This window comes from Corvus brachyrhynchos, unplaced genomic scaffold, assembly GCF_000691975.1.
Source record: "Corvus brachyrhynchos isolate BGI_N302 unplaced genomic scaffold, ASM69197v1 scaffold167, whole genome shotgun sequence".
Taxonomy (NCBI): Eukaryota; Metazoa; Chordata; class Aves; order Passeriformes; family Corvidae; genus Corvus; species Corvus brachyrhynchos.
The window spans coordinates 5,177,888-5,202,245 of NW_008239547.1; the positions used below are offsets into that span (position 1 = coordinate 5,177,888).

The window sequence follows — 24,358 nt, forward strand, 5'->3', positions numbered from 1 at the left end:
CCTAAGAATAAACTGATACTGTATTACCTATAAACTCCCTTCTCTCTCATGCTGCAAGGCAAGGATTCTCTTGCCAGGGTACAATGTGCTGAGTACAAAGGGAATTTATCATGGATTTTTGTGAAGATGGGGAGGAAAGCCTGAACCTGGGCAGTAAGCATGACCTATCCACTTGCAAGTAAATAAAACTTCCTGCATGCAACTCTGACTTTAAAAATTAAAAATTTAATTTTTAAAATTTACATGAAATGATTGTGCATATTTGTCTTGTCGTTTTTGTGTTCACTTCTCTCTCCAGCTTCAAACTGAAGAAACCCATCACTGGTACAGATCAAGCATGGCTGAAAGTTGCTTGGTACTGTACCACTGTGCAGCTGAACTACAGACCTGAACACAGCTCTAGTGCTGGAACAAAAAATTCAGCTGGCACCAATACATAATGTTGGACCTCCAGTATCTTTCAAGTGGTTATGGCGCCAAAAAATTTATATTCAAGCTTGAAATTGACTTTAAACTAGAACCAAATCTGAGATAGAGCATAAACTGAGGAATATATAAAATTAACTATGTTTCATCTAATACACATAGCTTTCCCCTGGTGTGTTTGTGCAAATCTCTCATTTTGATTATTTAAAAGAAAGCTACCTGCCGGAACAAGACAAGATCTTTCAAGCAGTGAAGAAACCCAGCGTGGTGACATATACAGTTTCAAGTTGGTCACAACAAATGTACCATCAGCTTGTACTTCCTCCTCTTCCTGAATGCCTCAAGTGTTTGCCTGCACCTCTTTCAATTAAAAAGAATACTCTCCCCTCCCCAAACTAAAAATTAGATTAAGACAACTTCACTGCACAAAACCATACTAGATACTGTAATAACAAAATGCTTTATTTTTGGGGAATACAAGGAAAAACGTGACATCCTCATTATCAAATTGCTTTAAAAAGGCATTCTTCCTTTGAAAAAGGTAACACTCGCAACAAAAGGTGACTGGTGAACAAGCCCTCTCATGTAGCAGCAGGGATTCTTTCTTATTTTACCGCCCAAGGCAGGTTCTGAATAATGTACAGCCACAGATTCCAACTTTGGTGATATTTTCTAGTAGGTGAGGGCACAGGCTCAGCACTGCTTGGCATGACAGCCCAGAGGGAGGCTGACGACACCGCCGACACGGGGCTTTCGCAGTTCTCACCCAGGTCGCTTTGCAACAAACCACAAGACTTCACCATTACCACAAGAAGACACTGAGAAAGCCACAAGGTTACTAAACTTCTCTCTTATCTCCAAAAACTTTTCATGCAAGCCCTATGTTCGTGAAATTCTCATACCATCAATCTGGTTACAGCTCAGTGTGTCACCACACATCCCCTCTGCTGTGAGCCAGGGCTGTGTGTGAGGGGAACACAGCAGATCTAAGGATACTGACACACAGTCCCTTCCTCAGCGTAACTGTTTCCTGTACAGTGGGGTCCAAGCTGGGATGTGTTTTAAAGACTGCAAATTTCTACCCATAAATTACTTCTGCCCTCTCTGAACCTTATGTTAGAATTCAAGTTATTAAAGAAGGGGGCTGGGAAGTTCCTAAAATTGTCAGGTTATAAAGCAGGCATTCATATTTCAATCAAGTGTGACAACTCTTTGTCACAAGTGGTATCCATCCATGCTAAGGGGTAAGAGACATTGGTCTTGTTTAAAGGGGGTTTGTGAAGCGGGTATGGTATACTCTAAAAGAACTACTGGTTTTCTTTATTCAGGTTAGACATAACAAATATGTCAGATACAGCAGTTAGTCTAGAAAAATACATTTAAAAAAATCTTCAGCAGACCATGCTCCCTGTAACAAAATCTTTCAAAACCAATTTTACAAATTATTCTACATTAATGTAAAAAGAAAATCTTAAATTTAGCTTGGTAAATTGTGGATTCGATCAAACATCCATCTATCAAAACATCACTTTCACTATTTGTAGATGTTAGAATTCATAATACATTTTTCTAATGTTTCCTGTACATATTAAATAACCTAAAAGGCTCTTCTTGTAGTGCATTAACAATTTAGCAAGCACACTCAGTATTTCTCCAGTACCATTTGCATTACAGTTATTTGCCCGCAAATGTAATTAACATCTAAAAGTGCACACAGATCTCTCTCCCTCCCCATAACCTGTTTCCCTGCTGAAACCCAGACATCCACTGGAAACATTATGCTACTGTAGCTAATCTACCCATGATTAGAAATGTGTGACTAAAGTGTTCTTACACTATACAGGAACTGAATTATATACAGGAATCAAAAGGACAGCCTGTATTTACATCAAGAATGAACTTCCACTACCTCAGCATTACACCAACAACTCAATACAGTGTTACAGTCGGTATTTACTTAGGACTTTAGCTTTAGATCAGTACAACACAAAACTTAGCTCAGGACATACCCTGAAAAAATGAACATGTTTATTAAATATTGCTTCTATTATGCCACAAGACATATCCATTGCTGGATATTCTTACAAGTTCAGTGTTTGAAATAGTGTAATAAGTGTGCTGCTCTGTGAAGCAGCAAAGAGCTTCCAGAGAGGTGCTGGGGAAAAAAAAGAAGGAAAGAAGTAAAAAAAAAAAAAAGAACCAACAACAGAAAAACAGGAGAAAAAGAGGAAAAACGGGCAGCAGATAGCAAGCGAAGAATTAGATTTGAATAATTAAACCAAACTGTTAGTGTAAGTCTAAGACAGTCACTGCATGCAGAAACCCCTTGGAAAAGTGTCATACAGATCTGAGTAGGCTGCAATAAACAAGCTTAACATGTAACTTCACTGAATTTTTCCATACCAAGAAAAATGGTAGGAATTTTCCCCATCAAATGGAAGAATTTTGAGATTAAATTCCAGATTATCCAGTTTGAGATTGTTAGTTTTACTCTCAAAGAAATCCAGTGTATGAACCTATATTACATTTTTCCAATGATACTTTAAAAAGGCAAACTATAAACTTTTTAATTCACTTTTTACATTGAACTTTTCAAAGAAATCTGAAGTGTTGTCTTTAATTTGCATTGAAGTGGTCAAACATTTCTCCTGTTTCTCTCCTCCCCCAAAAGTGCAAAAAACAAGTTGCTGCTTGGTCCACAAACATAAAACATCATATACAGAAAGAGGTTTTCCTTCTGGTGGAGTACTACTGCCAACCCATCACTTCCAGTTTCTTCTCCAAGAAAAATGTCAGCGTCCAAAGATGGAATTCAATTCCAGTAGAATTAACTCTACAATCTGATTCTGGTATACTGTGTGGACTGCTATGTTACCAGTCTCTTTCTCTGGTTTTAACAAGGTTGGACCAAAAACTATTGCTATACTTTGATAGGTCATTCGGTTCTTTTCTCCATTTTCTACAACTCTGAAAGAGAAAAAACATACACAAAAAGAGACTTACCGATGTTAGAGCAACAGGATGACAGAAAAAGACACAGTTCAAAGCAAATGGCTATTCAGAGTATTTATTTAATGAGTAGTCTTGCTATTAGGACATACAGCTGCTGTAATTCCTCTCTCTATGAAAAAAGTTTTGTTTTGAAATGTCATTCTTGGTCCTCTCACAGTCCCTCAAAAGGACTTGGCAGTAAACATCACAACTATGAAACATACTGTCTCAAGTCTGGTGCTCTGCGACCTCATATCCAAACAGATGGATACATTGCTTTTATGAAGTCCAATACAGGGGAAAAAATGCAGTGAGAACAGTCACTTGGTACTTTTAATTGGATTCTTTATCCTTAAGGAAGGGTCAGCAACACAAAGCCTTTCCTTCTATCTGTTACTTACCTTTTCAGGTGTCTAAAGAGTACCTGCATCGTGTCCTGATTTGGTTTTGGTAGCTGTTTGATTAAATCTTTAACAGCAGAGACACGCTGCCTTGGTTCTTGCTCTGCAAAAGGGTGAGGTTGAGAAACAAAAATTCAGTATTTTTGTTTAAAACTTTAATATAAAATTTAAGAGGCTGGGAATGAAAGCCGCGGTTTGCAGTGCTAATCCGAGATAGGACACTGCCACCTCCCGGCCGGCCCCGGCATTACGGACAGGCAATTCCTGACAAGTCACCCCCCTTCATAACCAACACGTTCTTTTCATGTCCAAAAAAATTTTAAAAATTGTGCAGGACTTCTCCAAACACCATATGCAAGTTCTCCAGACTTACTAATTGCATTGACAAAGTCATTGAAGTGGTTGTAAGTGAACAGAGGCTCTGGCAATTCTCTGAAGAACATTTTTAGAGCTCCTGTGATGACATGTATATCTTCCCATTTACTGTCATTCAAGTCCAGCTTCTCATCTGAGAGACAAAAATAAATAATTAATGATAATAGCTCTTTTTTTTTTTAATTAACTCAACTACTCTTCTGTACTTATTGCTTTCAAAGTAGTAAAGACTTGCTCCACCCCATCCTGTATCCCATTCAGCAGCAGACAGAGATGGCCAAACTCTGCCTAATGCACTACATACAGTTCCCCTACTCCTAGGGCATTTTCCAGAAGGGAACAGAAGCTGCTGACATAATGCTAAATTTACGGTTAGATCCTGTCAATCAGGAAAGGAGAGGTCAGATTGTGGATGGGCTACTGTTCTCCTCCTGGTTTCACTGAACAAAACACTAAGAGATTGCCAAAAGAAAGAGTTTTATGTACAGAGTACAGTGAAGAGGAGCTATGCCCTCCCCCTACTAAAAGTCAGTAGCAAATCTCACTAAAAAACCAGTAGCTTACAATTTTAATGCTAGTGGAAGCTTAACATCTTGCTGTTTTTCCATGAGGTAGTGAGTTATTTTGTTTGAAATAATCCCCCCTCCTCAAATTCTATTACCACCTTCCTTTAGAATTCTGTTCTAGTAATGCCTCTGTAGTCCACACAAGACCAAACCTCCAGTACATCAGGTTTTTCAAGTGACGTACATTATACAATCAGTTCACAATTCTGAAGTAACTGTACTTCAAAGATGATAATCATTTCTCATGATACACTGCAGCTACAGATAAATCCTTTTCCTGAGCTTTCTATGAACTTCACCAATCTGAACATATATGCCATTGCAATACAGCTGGAGGAAGCTTACCATGATTGACTGCAAATCTCAGCTTCTGTATCACTGCAAGATTGCCACTAACTCTGTATAAGCCGTCAACATCCAACCCTGAAACAAAGGGATAAATCCATTTTAATATCTTACATATGTTTAGGTCTACTCAGCAAAATTAACAGCAAAGGGAACCCACCTTGTAACAAAGAAAAAAACCCTAAAACTAGATTTTTTTGATAAGCAGGGCATATAAGACAGAGGAGGTTTAATTTGCTGATACAAGTCTGGCAGCATCGAGCTCAAAGTAATCTCTAAAACTTCCTATTCAAGCAGTAATGAGGCAACAGCTCCAAGTTTCCCCAATGAGATCAGATGTCTTGTTTAAGATGCTCTTGGTGGGTGGGCAGGGAATATATGGGAGTCCAACATGCAATAATCAAATATTTGGTGGATACAATGTTCAATTTTTAATGTATGGTTAAGAAAAACCCAATCAAGTCATGCAGAAAGAGCATCTCTAAGTTGTCAAGTGACCAGGTTTACATGGAGAAGGAATGATACACATGCACACTCAGAGCTACCCAACAGCCCACAGAACTAAAATGGGCAGCCCTTGCCTTACAGGATTGCACACTTGACCAGAAAAGAAGAAAACTGTGTCTCTGTGGTTGCTACTGCAGTTACTCAGCAGTGATTAGGAGATAAAGAATTTATCTGAAAAGCCACTTGGATGCAGCAGGTGAGTCAGTGCCACTGAGAGGGTGAGTGTTGCCAGAATACCTGCAAGTCCCTGTAGCTCCTCAAGGAGTTGTCTGATGCAACACAGCACTGTTACCAGCACCATCTGATATATCCCTTTCCCCATAATCCACTAGTCATTCCTTTACAGAAAGAACTGATTTGAAGTATATAGGCAGAAGGAAGAAGAGTTGGAGAGGTAGGAAAAAATAGCTGTTCATTTCTGTCAGCTTCCCCTCAGGTATTTAAAAAAGGAAAACTTCACTATCTTCACTGCAGTCCTGTCTTTAAAATAAAAAACAAATAAAGAAAAAAAAAAGGAACAAAGCAAAATAACCCCTTCCTCACAATCTTTAGATCACAAATGGAATAAAGCCTGCTGCCACAATCAAGGTGGCAGTTTGTCAAACTGGAGTAATGCAATGGAAGCAGTTTTTTTCCCCTCCCAGGCCGTAAGATAGAAGCATTGACAAAGAGGACTACAGGCTGCAACAAAAACCTAAATGAAGTTCCCATGGAAGATGCCTTAGAATTCACATGTATTCCCCTGTAACACTTACCCTCATTGTCAAGAGAATGTTCTCAGATTAACGGACTGGTAAGTATTTGAATGATGATTATGGAGATGCCATAATCCCCTCTCAGTCATCTTTTCCAAGAGATAGGGCAAAGACAATAGCAAGAAACAGGCAAGAACACCAGCAGAGACTACAGCCAAGTCAGGAGTCCCAACCAACATATTTTCAACAAAAATGTGAAGATGTGCTTTACAGCAGACAACCCAGAATGTCACATGCAGCTTTCAAACAAAGTGTCCTCAGTTACTAGGTAGGAAATACATATTTTCAATGAAAGCAAACAAAAACTGAGTCAATATGTGGACACTGATAATCTCCAAAATTGCATAAAATTTAGCAATTGGTGTAACTGGCTGAAGGGCATCAAACCAACAGACTGGTCTTCTGGCAGTCAGTGCATACACAGAGCAGGAACACAACTGTTTCCCAGAAGTTTGTTTCAAGGAAGTTTTAATAGAAGTGATTGTTAGCATGCTTAAACCTTCCAAAAATGAATGGTTGCATTTTGATAGTCTCACTTTTAATCTGCAAAAATAACTTGATGAGCTGAGCTCTTCTACTACTTCTGGTAATCCTTTTCCCTTAGAGCCTTGCTGCCAGGAGGCTGTCCTGCCTTCTCCTCAGCTTGGAATATACTGGAGCAGATCAGTTTCTCAGATATAAGATTTCCTCCCCTCTCCCCACTTTGAATCCCACCTATGTCCTCACTCTTGAAAACCCAATGATAACTCCAGATATGACTTTCAGATTATTTTCCTCAAATAAACCAACAGCATTTTAAGATTAAAATATTCAACATTAGGAGTGTGAGCAAAAGAGATTTGTAAACAAAAAACTTCAACCATACCATGTTCCTCAACATGCTCAATGCACAGCTTCACGAACTTTGGCACCGTGCTGTTTTCTCTTTGACACAAGCTGGTGAGATTTGAACCAAAAACTTGATCTGGAACCAAGTAAAGAGACTGATTTACAGTGGAACAGGACTCAAGTGACAGAACTAGTTCAGGTTAAAACAAACCTCTAAAAAGGGCAAAGTCTACTGGATACAATTGTCGCAGTATTGGAGAGGAAATAGGAAAGTTTTGAAAAGAGTTCTCAGCAGCTCCCAGCAAGAAAAAGCTCCCAGTAAGAAAGAGGGTCAGCAGCTACACAAACATGAGCCTCCAAGGAAGGAAGTTTTGCTACTGAAATAATTTTAATCCATCAGGTGATACTTTTAAGAGTAATTTGGTCAATACTGCAATAAGAAATTTAATGGATTCAAATGTGTCCTGTTACACTCCATTCCTGTCCCAAGTTCAACATGCATTTATTGCAATCTTTGTTAAAAATTCGAACAGAAATGACGAACTTTAACCAGAGTGAAAGCTTTTGGCACTGCTTGGGAAAAAAATGTGCAAAATGTCATCTTCCACGGCACCTACTGTTTAACACAGCACTATGTATTCATTTACTTTAATGTAGAGTCTTCTGACATTTTTAAGTTCTGACACAAACTTGTAAATTACAGACCTTTACCTCAGAGCTCTGAATGGATGCAAGTCTGACCATGTCTAGGCAACCTGGCTGCAAGGCTGGAATCTAAATACAGATATTTATGGGCAAAGGTAAATCTGAGTCTTACTTTTAGAACTACACAATCCAGGAGGAGTATTTTCTATCATAAAGTGGAGCAAAAATGAAAATCAGCTTGCATAGAGATGAGAAGCCTGCAACATCTCAGTGAATTTGAGCAACATGTTAATTCCTCTTGCTCAGATATTGTATCACCAAAGTCTTTGACAGATCCATTTCTGTGGCCTTCATCAGAGATGCCCAAATAATAGATGGCCTCTTCTGTTCACATGCATGAGGGTGACATGGGGTCTTGAGACAGAGAAGCAAAGACTGCACTCTTAAAGAGAAGGGGTGTTTGTTAGTTTGTTTACTCTGTTAACATAGGTACAAAAGTGGCCATCTTCCCAGAATCTAGTGTGTCTTACTACAGAGCTTCTGCAAAAGAGAGACTGCTCTTCCATTTGCATCATGCACAGCATCTAGCCCATTTTTCGTGTTCCGTCATTTCAGTAGATTAACAACTCTTGCATCTTGACTAGTCCTTTGGGAACCCCAGACAGCACACCAAACCAATTTTACAGTATGAAAATGGGCATTTTATGGCATTATTAGCTGGATACGATGAGGCCAGTGGTCCACACCACCTCAGTGCTGTGGCAGCTACTCACGCAGCGAGCTTTATAAGCAGAATCAGTAGCAAAGGAGCAAAGTAGCAAAAAGCCCACGCAGCAGAAAGCCAGGCTAGCATGCAGCTGTGGCAGGTAAAGCAGTGCAGATTAGGTAGCAGAAGAAAATAGTAGCACATAACAAAGTAATTTGCTACAATTGCCTTTGACTTTAATAATTTCAAGATACACAGGAGTACTATTTTCTCATCTTAAAAGTAACTTCTGTACTTTTGGTTTTCCATGTAAGAAAACTTTAGCACAGCTCCTTCTCCACTTAGTGCATGCTGTTTCAAGTGGATTTTTTCTCCTAGAACTTTTCACTATTTTATCTGCTCATACTGGATTTGCCAAGCTTTCCATTTACTAAGCTTGTTCTGTAGCAGCCACAAAAGTACACTGGGCTTTTAAGTGAAGACTTCTGTATTCTTCATTCATACAATAAACGTAAAACTATACAGTGCACATCCAACTTTTAAAACTTACACCATGCTTTTAAATAAAAACCAAACTCTTCATTCCTTAACGCCTTTATTAAAAATCCAATCATTAGCACGCACATGTACAAATTAAACTTGGCTTAGTGTTCACTGTTGCCAATGTCAGAAGTTATGTCACTGAGCCATGACATGAATACTAAGCCGTAAAGCAGAGCAAACCATCAAAGTCTGGGAATAATGCCTCCTTATCCCAAACAAAATTTCCATCATTTACAAGTAAATTATATTTGCAGATACACAAATATATCAAACGCCACATGCAACAGAAGCACACCTGTTAAAGTATGTAGTGAGGCAAATCACAGTAGGATTTGGTCTGGTATTTGCCTACCCATATGCTATTTTGACCCTAGTAGAGCACCACCTACAAGTCCTGCTAAAGCATACAAATAAATAAATAAATGAAGTTTTACAATGAGTACCAAGTCAATAGTTTACACAAACACATTAACTTAAACCTGTGCAAATACTGTTCTCTCAAATTTCTACAAGTGTGACAAAAGGAAATCTTTCATAACTTTGATTCAAGAGTATCTGCAACACCCTTTGTGAAACAATTAAAACAATGTGTACATTCAAAAAAGGTTATGGGAAAAAGAGGTTTAAGTTAACACTCCTGTAACCTCATCCTGGTTTTCCTAAATATTTCATTTCTTATGATATGGCACATGATTGTCTGGTTCCACATGGACTAAAACACCCTTGTGAAATGGGTGAGCCCACGCACTCAGCCTTTTACCCAAAGGGCTGTTCTTTCCCTTGCTTGCACAAATGAGGGTCAGATATCTGGATTTCCAGCTCAGAAAGGTAGAATGCAGTGCTTCTTAGCTAGAGAGTCCAAGTCCAAATGGGCTCCTGGGCCCTCAGTTTTCACTGCAGTTTGGTCAGCAACGAACTGAAGGAGAGGGCATCCTCCAAGCAGTTTAATGGCTAGTAACAGCACTCAGAAGTACAGCAATCAATCACCAGTTCCACTATACATCCAAGACTTTTGTTAAACCAACTATACACACATATTTTACTCTGAAACTAGACCATTTAAACCCCATTTTACATATGAACTAGTAAGTTCAGCTTTTCAAATTATGTCCTTTGTTAAAAAGGTTCATTTACCCTTAATGTAGCCTTTTTCACGGACAGCTTGTAATGTAGGGCGCCGTGTAAGAAACTTCTTGAGCTTCGTTTTTGTCTTTTTCTGATCTGTGGAATCTATATTGCTGGGCGCTTTCACTGCTGAAAAGAGAAACACATTTATCATTACTACCCACAGGACCAACACTGCATTTATCAGCCAAGGAACCAACATTAAAAGAAAAAAACAATTACGCTCCAAAACACACACAAAAAATCTATTCAAATTTGCAATGCATCCCTAATTTTTTCCTTAACTTTCTGGAACTCCTTGTAAATAGCATCCATTTTTCAAACTCCCAAGAGACAACCCTGTCACTAAAAACTAGCAAAATCAACTAAACAGTAGCTTATGTATGGGATTGCTGTGGAAATCTAAAAACCCAGCTATGTTTCAAAACCAGTTCTGCCTCTCATTAGGTTAACTATTTTCAAAGAAATAAATACTTTCTTGAAAATTACATATAGGGCCTGGAAGGAAAAGACAGAAAACTGTCTGCCTGATTAATATATTTCTGTGCACAGGAAGTTAATTTGTGCATCTAAAAGACATTTAGCTCCAAAATTCTGAAGGTGTAATTAAAAATGTTTTGTTTCTCTAAACAGCCAGTACATTAGCAGCAACTTAGCGAAATTGCAGCTCAAGTTGAAAGTGGAAATATTTACAGACGCTGTGCCACAGATAAAAAAAAACCCCATCAGTAAAATGACAAAAGATTCTTATTTAAAACTATTTATAAAAGTCAGATACTATTTCTGTGCATTTGACAACACCTTGAAAATAATTCATTTCACCACTTATTTTCCCCTGTTTTAAATACGTCATACAGCAGGAGCGAAAGACATTTCACACTTCTTTTCTTCTTCTTCCTTTTTTAAAGTATGATTAATAAAACATGGAAGAAAAATTACCAAGTGGCATCAATATGTAGAATGAACTATATTAAGCCTGTTTCCAAACTTCACTAGTTTCATTTTTAGCTGTCCTTTTGAATTCTTCCCTATTTACACATAATACTGAAGATGCAGAAAATGAAAACTGGCATTGCTAGAATCATTTAATGGAAAATTTTCAACTCACAACGAAGTTTCTTAGAGTCTTTATTTTCTTTCTCTTTCTCTTTGTCTTGTTTTTCCACTCCAGGGGAATCTGGTACCTCATCGTCTAATGCTTCATCAGACTCTACTACCTGTTGAATTCAAGAAGATATGCAGTGCTCAGTTTGCCAGTTCAGAGAATACAGCATTAACACACACATTTCCTGCAGACAGTTCTACAGGACACAATTTTCCCCCCCTAAAATGACAATCAGTTGGTTCTTTCCTGAACTCTAGATATTAAACATCTTCAGAGACAACACCATTCTCACTGGCAGAGTGCGTAACTTTGAGAAAGACTATTTCATAATTAGACTCAAAAAAGAAAATGTTGCTGGGTATTGAACAAAGTACAACCAGCCTTTCATGATAACACTTCATTATATCAATCAATAAACAACACAAATGACTTTTGGCTGGGCTTATTTTACAAATCCAATAGATAAACATCAACTATTTAATGGTCTGCCACAGAAATACCTGACTGATACAGTAAAAAAAAAAAAATTCTAGATCATTTACCCAATTTGTTATCTCTATAAATAAAATTTTAATAGAAAATAGAACTATCATTTGGAACATCTCACTACTGTATATTTATACACCGAACTCACTCTGAAACAGTAAGTGTACCAGTGCCTAAAATTCTCGCCCTGTGTTCCTGCTATCTCAGCATACTCTCATTAACTATTGTCAAGTAAAAACATGGATCATGTTGAAGTGTGGAGGCAGATACCAGAGTCTGCTGATCCTACCTGCAGTCTCGTACCCATGCTACGTGCATGACTGCAGACATAGCAGGAAATGGGAAAAGAAACTTCCTCAGTTTCAGAACAACACATTCCCTTCCCAAACTGTGTTTGTCTTACTTCCCTTCAACTGAAGGGCTACACAGTTGCCAAAATCTGACCGCAGAGTGCCTGCTGCTACAAGGAAGGAAACTTTAAAAATGAGACATGGTTGTGCACTCCAGAGCACTGAGTGAGCAACAGCGTGACTTCAGGGACTAAGCTGCGCTTTAACCTGCAGAGCAGTGTTAGCTTTAAAACCTTCATTCCTATTCATTTTCAAAAGCTTTGGATAGCCTTTTTACACACCAAAGATCAATATATCAACTGCCCAATTAATGTCCCCATTAAGGATCCTCTGCCACTCTTCAAGAGGCCTCAAAGCTTTTTAGGATTGGCACATTTTAAAACTATTCACCGCTTTATAAAAAAATCACCTGCAGTATAGTTTATACTATGCAAAAAGTCTAAAGTAATAGCTTGGAAATTTCTGTATTTGAAAGAGAACAGCCACATACTTTGCAGGTAGCTGTTCCTCTTGTACAGGATATTGCCACAACAGCAGCCTGAAGGAGCAAAGAGAACAGAATCTCATCTGCCCTTTCTTTTGAGGAAGATCTTGTCATGCTAGAACTAGTGCCTCGGCCATGGGAAAGAGATTCACAGCTACTATTACCACAAACTTTCCAAAATTTAAAGTTGACTTTAGATCTGATGGCTTTTTGTACCCAACTTTTCAGTGCTTCACATTATCAAGTAGTCTAATGCACTTTTTTGACTCATGCCTTGTAATCTTGGGTCTCTTGGCTACCAGCTCCCAGCAGTATACATCCAGAATGCTGACAAACTCCTTATTCCACCATTCACTTCCTCAACCTAACATGTAATACATCGCTCGCATCTCAGCGTATCTCAGCCTTTCCATCTTCGCTCATTTTTCAGAAGGGAAGAAGTGCCCTCAGTCGTGTTACACAGGGCAGACAGGAGAAGGGTGTCACTGAGTGACTGGGTGACACTGCCTTGCCTGGTTATTAAGGGCCATGACATTTCCACATGAGGAGAGAGCAGAAGATTAGAAACCTAAACCATGAGCACTCAGAAAGAAATGGAACCATTCACATTAGCCTGCTGTGTTTTGGTGGAAAACACCCATATGTGAAAAACACTAGGAGAGCTAGGAGAAATGAAGGCCACTGACTGGCACTGAAAGCAAGAAAAATGGAGCTTATGGACAGCAGCCAAGCCTGGAACTATGAAGAAGTAAACTTGATATGGGAGCAACATTTTCTCCAAGATCTCCTCTAACTTCTGAGTTAAAAAATGATTAATCTTGCTTGGCAAAATCAAAAGCAAATGCTCAAGCACTTCTCTGATAATTAAATACATGGCATTATGTTGTCAGATAAAAAGAGGTAATACAGTATTTTGGCAGGGCTTTTAATTTGCACTTCAGTGCAGCCATAGTAAGTGAAGAGCAGTATCAAATGCTAATAAATATATGCCATGAAGTCATCCCCTGGCCATCCTCCCCCTTTCATTCCTTCTCTGTCAGAACCTTCCAGGTCACTAAGACAGAACAACTATTCGGCCACAGAAGTAAATTCATTTCTGAAATGGGACGTCAGACCACGCCTCCGGCATCTTAATCCAGTGGACCATCTTCCTTTGCCACTATTTTATTTCACTCACCACCGCCTGGAACTGCCATATCCTCAAACTCCTGCCTGCTCTCAAGAAAATCAGTAAATGAAGATGCACATGAAGCATTAGAAGTTGTTATATCAATTAGTTTACTAATAATATTACCATGAAAGTAGAACCTTCATAATTTAAATACATACCTGATTATTGATGGTGTAGTTAAGAACTTTATACCATTCATTAATAAAGCTGTCATTATCTGATTGAATTAACAGCTCAGTTCCTTGGCGGGTTTTTAGCTTTGAAGAAATAAAACCAGATATCATCAGAACTGATAAACACACTACAGTTCAAAAGCAAAATTACCTAAATCAAATTAAACTTCTCGCTGCCAGAACTGTTAGCTGATACACAGCCACTCAAGAACATTTACCAGTGAAAATAGCCATTAACAGTCTGCCTAAAATTGAAAAGCATATCCCATACAGACATATTAAAAATGGACATTTCTTTCAAGTACTAAGATAACATCTACATTTAAGCAGGTAGAAGTGGATAAAACCTAGTTTTATGAGTTCTTGATTTTAAGTTTAGAGAAAATTTCTTACATCAGTAATTGAAGTGCATATAATTCTGCATTTAAATAAAATAATTTACCTCAATAACATTCTTTTTGCTGGATTTGTCCTTCGAGGCCCAGTCAATCAATGCCCCTTTGAGATCCACTGTAAATTCTGGCTTAGACTGATTGACACCAAACTTCTGGAAAAAAATAGGAACAATGATGATAAAATTAAACCCAAAGAAATTCCTTACAGTCTTGCAATCTTTTAAATATAACAGGTATTATTTACAGTCTATACAACTTAAAACCAGATACAGTACTTCACCACAAATCAACAGGCATGACACCAGGAAAACAAAAAACCTTCCACAGAATAATCTTTAAGCATGTCTATTACAAGCTGCTCAGCTTAAAGCCCTCAGACTTCCATAAATTTATATGCCAATCAGATTCCAGCTGAGCTTTTTTCCTATCACAAATGGTAGAAGTCCATACAATATTTGATTGTAGCTTGATTTTAGTCAAGATAGTCCCAAGCTTTAAACAAAACCAGCTAATAAGTCACTGTACAAAAAAAAGACCAATTCTGCCACTTAACCAGTGGTTGTACGTACAACCAAAAATCAAACCAGAAACAGCAGGTTTCCAAGAGAGTAATCACATCCCTCCACACTGAAAGAGCAACCTCAGTTTGGTACATTTATCTATATATTTTTATCTATTTATAGGTTTTATAAACATTCACCCCCCCAACACTTTTATACTTTTCTGTAGTGCTTCTACTGCAATACTGGAGCATGTCCTACCAAGTAAACAGAACTCACTGTCTGTCTACTAAACAAATAGCAAATAAACAAAACATGAATGAAAAAAAACCCCTAATCATTTAACCCACAAGTAACCCTTCAAACAATTTGGAAGAAAACATCACAGAGTTATTTTTACCTCCCACTTTCACATTTATACTAGGTATCAGAATTTTTTAAAATAAAGTACTTTTACTATCATTTCAATATACACCACATAGCTCTGAAATGTAATTCCTCAAGGAAACAATTCAGTGGCCCACACAAAAAGCTCCAATTGTGAGTGACATGAGTAAAATATGGAACAGGGAAAGCTCTAAGTCACTCAGTTATAGCACAGAAATTTCATGCTGTAGTTCCAGGGAAAGCTTGCAGCATCTGCTCCCTCAGAAAGGCTCTTCTCTTATTTCTTTATGAAGTCTTTGATCTGCGAATGCTGTTTCTGTGACAGCTCTGAGGGACCTAAGCCCCTAAGCCTGTACAAGAACAGCCATATCCAAGGGGAGAAAAAATGGTACAGAAAACAGGACTAATCTGCTGCTTCTGATTAAACTCCCATCATGGATGTTAATTAATGCTAATTGTGTTTCAGAAAAGTTGTTTACCACTGGAAAATCACAATGCCTAGAGTCCTAAGGGCAATGAAGTGTTGAATGGAAAGTAGCATCTTAACTTCTTTATTTTACCCATGAAATATCAGAATAGGGCTGTATTTCTAATTTACCCTATGCCAATTAGTACTTGGGAAAAAAATCCCTACCACCTTCCACTTTCTAACTTAATTCTCAGATACCTCATCCAAGAACATTTCTTATTAATTATAGTAGAGCTTTTGAGGGAGGCCCAGCTCAGCAGCAAAGTCCACAGGAACAATCTCTGGGCCATTTTGGCTCTTGCAGCAGCTGCCTGTTCAAGAGAAAGTCACGTAACTGCTGCACACACATCCAAAGTGTCCCAGACACGCACTTCCTGGCAGTCTCGATCAATCTTGCTGCGTATTGGAAAAAAAATTAAATCAATTTATAGAGCTTGGCACTGGAGAGAACAGGAAACTAGTGCCAAAGTCCTCTACAGGACTGGGGGCAGAGGGGTGATTAGTTAAAACCATGGCCCAGATGATGCTGAGAATCACAGGAGAGGACTTGCTACAGGTGATAATAATACACAACAAGAAAAAAATGTGAACTGTCAGTGCTGTTCTGACCAAAAGAAAAGCCCTCCAATACACTAGCTTGCTGAATCCATACCTGACAAATTACAGCACTACCTCCTACACCTTTACACTCTACCCATGTTTTTGACCTGACTCCCTTCAGCATTTCAGAGAACAGAAGCAAGCAAAGATTAAAGCTAAATAAGGCAAAAAAAAGAAGTCTTTCACCACTCATTCACTCAAATGGTGGCCAAACTGCTGTGTGAGATCCAAGGATGGGGAAACCCAGGCAAATAATTCAGCTACCCTGCAAAGCTCTTCTTATACACCAAAACATTACATACTCATCATAATCTTTTAAGTTTACCATGCAGGCTCTCCTTTGAGCTTTCCTGTCAAGGTTCTTTTCTGCTCCTGGGTCTACGAAAATGAGATGCCAGCAGTCATTCCCCTCCTTAAAGCTTTCAGGAGCAAGTGCTGCACAGGGCTGGTGAGATGCCCAGCACACAAAGGTTAGCTGAAGGCAATCGAACCCTTCTGAAGCCAGCAGGTTCTGCTGACAGAGGTAAAAAGCAAGCCTTTCCTTTTGCATCTGCTGCCACACAGACACTAAGTCTGCTTCCTCAAAACAGGGTGTGCTACCTAGTCAGCACCAGTCAGGAGAAATCCAGCTCTTACTGAGCAGACCCTTTACTCTTCCTGGATTTCTCTTTTGAGCTGTCTGCGAATTTTGGAAAGGGCAGCAATGTAAGACAGAAAGAGGGAGTGGTCTATACACGTTGCTGTCAGCTGTCCTAGATATGAAGCTGTCCTACAGTCACTTCTGACAGCTTTTTTTAGACAAAAAAACATAGTCATGGGATGTGCTTATGGTGGTTGTATGGGAAAGGTAACTTTTTGGAAAGAATAGGGTGTTTGCTTTGCTTTAGATAGAATAGATGCTGTGCAGCTTAAAACAGCCTTAAAGATGTGTACTGATGTCAATAAATAGAAGGCCTTTTCAATCTTTTCAGGATTTTCTCCAAGTCCTGGAAGCCTGCACAGGGACAAATCACACAGTCTGTACTATGACACATTCTAGCATTCTTTGGAAACAGAACTGGAAGTTATTTATGGGAAGACTTTGGATATATGAATGACACCTGGCATTCTTGTAATTCTGTTTTTAATTAGAGCTGGGTAGGATGTTTTAATTCCAAGTCCTCCTCATCCATGGACGGACTGTGGAAAGAAAGCTGTGGAAACAGATGCACCTTTTCGGCTGGCAGGGGAGCTTCAAAACTTACAGCTTAAACAAAAAAAAAAAAAGTGGAAAAAAAAGAAGAAAAATATATTCTTTATTGTCACAGCAAAACGATGGATTTTTTTAAACCAGACTGATAGGAGCATTTGCATGCCAAAAAGCTTTCACTGTGAGCATCGGAGCTCCTGTATAATCAGCAGTGCAGTACTGATGAACTGTAGTCATGTACACATTACATCCTTGGCTAAAATCACAGTGGTAAAACACAAAAAAGAGTTTGCTCAGATGTATCTTGAAGAGCATCTATTTCCTTGATGTTTGGGAAGTTTACAGGCTTGGTTTGCCACCACTGTACTTGTCAGTGAGGACGTGCTTATCACAGAAAGCTGACAGATGAATCCTTCTAAGCAGTTACCATTTACTGTGCTTTATGCTTTATTTTCTGTCACTAGAATTTGACAATAGCTAATACAGCTCATTCACACCAAAAACTGAGTGAAAAAACCTTTAAAAAAATCCAGATTTCCTTACAAAAAGTAGCCTTTCACAAGGTTATCAAACTGTTCACAAATGATCTGTTCCAGGCTTCCACATACAGAGCAATTAATTTGACAAACAAGAAAAAGACAGCTGCATCATTTTTAACACAAGGTAATTTATGCATTTTTGATAGGCAGCTCTTCTGTGCTTGGCATTTTCAAAACATAACTACAGATGCTTAAATTACATACAAAGAGTCCTACAAATTTACATCAGCTTTCTGTATGTGGAATATAGCTAGAACATCCTTGTGCTCTTTTCCTTTCACCTCTTCATGCATAACATTTACATTTTTGGGTATTCCAATTACAGCTAGAATTATCAAACAACATGTACACCATTGTACCACCAAAGGTATCATAGGCATCATACAAAGATTCTAAATTAGTTGTGTTAGAAAGAATCAGACAAAATATCTGTTAAAAAACTCAGCATATCATGCTGCTTATTAGTCAAGGCACTAGTGGTTCAAATAGTAGGCAAATTTGGGATTATAATTCTGGCACCAATGAAAAAGATACACTTTCTACTTTATTCCAGTGGAACAATTACAGGATTATTGCAATAAACTTGTGTTAATTTGCACCTTGGATGACTTTCAAAAACAACAAACAAGATATATGAGGTGTTATATGAAGTGTCAAAACAATCTTGGAAAAATTCAAGTTTACTTTCAGGATTAGTGGCAAATAGCCTTACAGTGACAAGAGGCATGCAACAAGAACACATACAGTGATAGCTGAAACTTGGGCAGAGTTTACATAGGTGACAGCAGGTCGACGACTGAGAGCATTTTTCCAAGAAGAAAGCAGCGAGAGCAAGAGCTCAGGAATTGAGCCCCCTTGGCAAAATGACTTGATGAGAAAAAGGAAGAAAAGTGATGAAGTCACAAAACAATGCACAAAAAAAGAAGATATGGTTATATCAATCACTAGACAAATGCTAAATATTCTTCTCATCAGATGAAGAAGAAATGTAATTCTTATCATATGTCAAACTGTTAGACTGACTTCACCTTATTAAAATATGGACACAGAACAAAGTTTGAGAGGTGAAGTGAAATTTTGAATACCTAAAAACATAAAAAATTCCTGCAGAGACCAAGAAGGGTGTGTGCTGAATACTTAATTACATATCTAGAAAGTCAGCTGTGATTATGCAGGTGTAAAATACTAAGTCCTTGAAAGAGATTCTTGCTTAATATTGCCAGCTTCATTTTATTCTGTTTATACTGTTGTTATTTATTTTGCTGACCCTACTCTAGTGCTTGACAGTACACACAACTGAGTGTCTCACAGAAATATTGTGACTATGGGACTTCTGCTCCACTTAAATTATCAAAAGAATTTACATATTTTTATTTTAAAATTTATTTATTAGATTTCTAATTATTTTTAATTATTCTATCTGGATGGCATAACACAACTTACACTAGTGCCCATAAATAATGCAACTCTGCTTACTGCTTATCTTTTATGGATAAATAATTTGGGCACACATCATTTGTAACATTATCATATATTCATGAACAGTTTAGCATTGTGTGTTTTAATGATATCAACACAGGTGAAAAAGACAGTTCTTTTGATTTACAGCCACACTTGAATTAAGAGTATTAGTAGCTGTAATTGAGATTTTGGAACTTGACTTGTTGCCCAGGTAAAAGTTTTACTTTCCAAACATGCATATTAATATCTGTAAAACTAAAATACTTCTTGGATCCTTGGCTGTAGAAGTCAACCATAGAAGTCACCAAAATCCACTTCCTGCCATACAGTGCAATTTACCTTCTCTAATGCCTTTTTGTTTTTATTGTTTTTCCTTCCTTTCTTTTCCCTCTGCTTGACCACCTTGCCCAACTTTACCTTTTTCATTCTCTTTACTCTAAACTATCCATCCTCACCTATTTTTTTCCAATCAACTCTTTTACAGAAGGGGGAAAAATTATATTTACAGGTCTGAAAAAACTCAATACTATAGAAGAGAGTTGTCAATTTCAACTCACTACCCATAATGAAGCGCAGCAGGAGAAAGTGAGCAATGGAGAAAGATCAGTAAAGCACAGCAAGATAGCACAGATCTGTAAGAGGCAATTTTGCTGGAATTTGCATGATAATACATGGAAATAACGAACACTGACTCTGGCCTGTCTTTAGTTATTACAGGAGATCCACACAGTTTAATGTCAGACCTCCAAAAGAGGCTAAGTAAGCCACAGATAAAGAGCTATTTTGATACCTATTAATGTAGGAATGCAGCCAGATAAATATAGCAAATTTAATTATAGTGCTATTACACTAGAGGTGATAAAAAAATTGAATAATCATCATCTTCAGTGTGATGTTTCTCTTTTGGTCTTCATCAGACAGCAAAATAAGTACAAGTACTTGTCATGCACTATGAAGATCCAGAACAAAATAAGGAATCCAGCAAGGCAAAGACTAAATCATAAGACAACAACACTGCCTTGCTCAAATAGGCAAATGCAAGAAGCCAAGTGTCAGATTATTTTCTTTATTACATGTATCCCATTCAAAATTACCTGGAGTTTATGAAAAAATATCCAAGAATGGTAAAACAAACAAACTGTTTAGACAAACACATTAGTAAGGAACATAAAATATTTGGCCTGGAGAAAAAACTTCAAGCCTATGGGGCACCTGAATGTTATTAGTTTCTTGCTTGTCAAACATACATACGTACAACTGGTTTTCTTCTTATGCTACACCATAATTGTTACATTAAACTATTTTCTTGCCAACTTATACACAGTTTTTTCTAGATTAGGTATATACAGATAGGTTTTTGGGCCCTGCAAATAAGAGGGTTTTAGTTTATTGTGCTTTACATGACTAACACTTCCGTGAGGGTGGGGGTTGTTCCTGGGCTTACCCAGCCAGTTCCACTTCCTTGGGTTTTAGTGAACAGCAGTGATGACCCTTGTAACACTGCCCATGATGACATCCAATTCTTTCTGTAAATAATCGTAAACAAACATAAAATAAATAATTCTGAAAACAGATATTTAAACCATTGATCATTGTTGCTCAGCTGACCTGTATGTTAATATACTTAAGCACATATACAGTCATTAGTGGCATCAGTAAGTCTTAATTGCTATCATATTTGTAGAAGGGAACATATGTTAACAATCCCAGCCTGACCATCAAAGTCTAAATCAAACAAAGCTAATTAGTAGTAGAAGCAGTTCACCAAGAGAAGCACCATGCAATTATAATTTCAAAGGGGCTAATCTGGAACACTCAGCCCACTGTGTACTTAACAGATCATGCCAAAGTACTGCATAATTCTGAAATTCATTGACCTGAGATGCAAGTGTCCCATGTTTATGTAATAAGCTCATTTACATTGGCAATAAAGTATTTTCTACACATCTAAAAAATTAAGAGACAGGATGAGTTGTTTCAGTTGTCTGACTATTTGATTTTATGCCAGCGGACCTGTCCTCCTGAGGTTATAAAGAAAATAAAATCTTGACAAGCTCTGAATTCCCATTGCCCAACATGAATTATTACTTAACAGTTCTCACAAAGTGACAGGACAGCCACGTTGCATCTTTCTGTTCAGCAGTGCAACAATCCAGATCAACGATTCCAACAGATGCAACGTAAATGATGACAGCACATTGTACCAGCAGCAGCTTACACAAGCCACTGTCCACCCAGTTCTACCAAACTCTTAGAAGCAGCTCTGAGGAACCAAACTGGAGGTCTGATGTGCTGCCCAGCTGCACTGGACTAGGTCAGGGTGGCTCTACAGTAACAGCTGGGTGCTGGCTATTTAATCCTCGGTGTTGGGGTCCCTCCCCTGCCATGTGGTCCTGGGAGAGGGGCCCTGAGGGGGAGACACGGGGTTTCCCTGCCCCTGGTCACCTTTGTTCCCCATTGGTTGGTTTGGGTTCCCTGATAACGCCAAGGACCCTGGGGTCCCATGACCGCAGAGTTCCTGAGCAGAGCCCCGGCCATGCGGCTGGAGAAATAAACATCTCTGAAACATCTACCACGAATCTGTCCATATATACTTCGTTTCCACGGGACTTCTGGTTTGAAATATACTTGTTGGAGTAATCCCCGCTGCGACACTCAGGACAAGCATGCTTCATGTATCACAAGTCTGGGAGACACTGAACTAGATATAACACACTATTAGATCTAAAAGATTAAATAAACTGAAAAACAAATTTTAAAAAGGGAATAAATGAAAAAAGGAAAAAAAACCCAAGAATCAAACCTAAATTAACTCTGAGGATGTGCCACACCTCTTCAGCATTTGCCATTGATTCTTTGCAAAACACCAGAAATGCATTTAGACAGCACCACCTGATTACACCTTATGATTTACAGTGCAAATTGCTGCCTGGGATGCGGAGAAAAGTTAGAAATGAGGTCATCACTCGTCCCCTACAGGAGACTGATGTTGGGCAATACACTGCTCCAAAGCCTTCACAAGCACAATGAAGGAAGAATTAGGAAGCACATGGATGTACACTCACTCCTTGGAAGTTAAAGGACAGCAAGTGAAAGTCTGAAGCTCCTCTTACACCGATTTTATCCAAGGAACAAGACACACTATAACCTATACAGATTTGTTCTTCAATCAATTAATTAATCCCATTTCAAAAAGCTGTCTCTCATCAATACACCTTCATGAAATCGCTGCCCTTTGTGAATCCCTGATACATGAGCCTCTGGCTCTCTGCAGCCCATTATCTTTAGCTCACTGGGACAAACACATGGGCTACGGTTAAGCTGTGTCATATAGGAAAACCTCTAAGGCAAATTCAGACAAAAAGTAAGAAGTTGCAAACCCCTGTCCTAATAAAAAAGACCTTTTATAAACCCTAAGCACATGCACTTTTCAAGTCCAAGACTTACCGAACTTTCTTCCCATTTTCTGTAATTTTTGTCACATTTAATAACCCATACTTTTCTTGACCCTGTAAGATAAGAGTAAGACATAAGAAATATAAAAGAAAATCTGCTTCTATTAATATCACATCACAGAATTCAATCCCCCAAATAATCCATTTCTGGCAAAGAGCCATCTTTGCTCATGTTATAACTTCAAGAAACTGTCTTTAAGCATATTTAAATATTCAGAGATCAGCAAAATCAAAATTCCTCTGGGAAAGTACTTATGACCATTCAGAGGGTAAAAAGCTTTCCTTCATCAAGACCAAGGTTCTTTGGACAAGCCAAACTAAATAATTTGTGACAGTAGACAGTGAAAATTATGAACGTGAATTTATAATGATTTGTGTAATAGCACAGTAGTCCTTTAGTAAAAAAGGAGGCAACTGACAAAAAAACAGCCTAAATTTCCATACAAATTCTTCCAAGCAATTTTAACATAATTTCATATTTTAAATAAAACATGGTTGAAGTGCATAAAAATATTAACATATTCATGTTAAAAACAGAGGAGTGAAGCATTTCTTTGATGTCCTCTTTTTTTTCCTATCCCCACAGAAAATAGTAGAATTTTAAACTACTTAGTTATGTCTTGTTGATGAAAACCATCTATATTAGTATGCCTACAAAAAATTTTGGAGACCAGTCAGTGATTGGTGGGAACACTGCTGAACAAGAAGGCTGTTTGCAAGTTTCAAATACTTGGAGTGGATATTTCTACTTTCTGTATAAAAATAATAAACTACAGGAATGTTTGACAAAGCATTCTAGGATAAAAAGATTCACTTAAACCATCATCTTAAGATGAGGTATCAAATTCTACCATTTTCTCCTGTCACCCCAGCCTTGTCCTACCAGTCAGTGTTGCTAAAAGAACACTAAACTATTTTTTTTTCAATTCCTTTTCAGTAACAGCTTCTAACAGCTCCTAATTTATGAAATAAGCTATTAGTTGAAACAATCAACTAGGGAATGAATCCAAATTAGTTTTATCATTTAAAAAATGACCTCAATTCTAGATCCAATGAAAATAGAATATAAATCCTCTTCAGAATTTTCCTCTGAATCTCAAATTTAAATGGACCATAACTGCACAATAGAATTTTGAAGGAATTTTTTTTTGCTGGAATGCCATAGACAACACTCTTATCAGAGACATAGATCTGTTGTTCATGGACCTTAAAAATTTTACCTACATGTTTCAAGCCCAGCACAAAAAATACAGAAAAGACACATTATCAAGGACAAAGGTGTTTATCTGGTGGATCAGACATTACTTCAGTCCAATGGTAACTGTCTAATATCTTCACTGGGCTGGAATGCTTTCCCAAGTCAGTGACAGATGCATTATTT

General features: G+C 38.0%; 1 protein-coding gene across 10 annotated transcripts in view; it reads right to left on the reverse strand.

The window, feature by feature from the left end:
• Positions 1-867: 867 nt before the first annotated feature.
• The window catches only part of ARHGAP12 (Rho GTPase activating protein 12), a 75,361-nt gene continuing 51,870 nt past the window's right edge, over positions 868-24,358 (reverse strand). For 4 of the 10 annotated variants that reach the window (XM_017741505.1, XM_017741500.1, XM_017741504.1 and 1 more), the window contains 12 exons: positions 22,970-23,031; positions 20,967-21,048; positions 18,806-18,928; positions 14,425-14,529; positions 13,968-14,066; positions 11,322-11,430; positions 10,223-10,342; positions 7,232-7,330; positions 5,105-5,182; positions 4,192-4,326; positions 3,819-3,921; positions 868-3,393 (listed from right to left, as the gene is read on the reverse strand). In XM_017741505.1, the coding sequence (XP_017596994.1) occupies positions 3,219-3,393; positions 3,819-3,921; positions 4,192-4,326; positions 5,105-5,182; positions 7,232-7,330; positions 10,223-10,342; positions 11,322-11,430; positions 13,968-14,066; positions 14,425-14,529; positions 18,806-18,928; positions 20,967-21,048; positions 22,970-23,031 (1,290 nt within the window). In that variant the 3' untranslated portion in view covers positions 868-3,218. The remainder of the gene's footprint in view (positions 3,394-3,818; positions 3,922-4,191; positions 4,327-5,104; positions 5,183-7,231; positions 7,331-10,222; positions 10,343-11,321; positions 11,431-13,967; positions 14,067-14,424; positions 14,530-18,805; positions 18,929-20,966; positions 21,049-22,969; positions 23,032-24,358) is intronic. The other 6 variants (XM_017741509.1, XM_017741506.1, XM_017741503.1 and 3 more) reach the window with 3 other exon arrangements.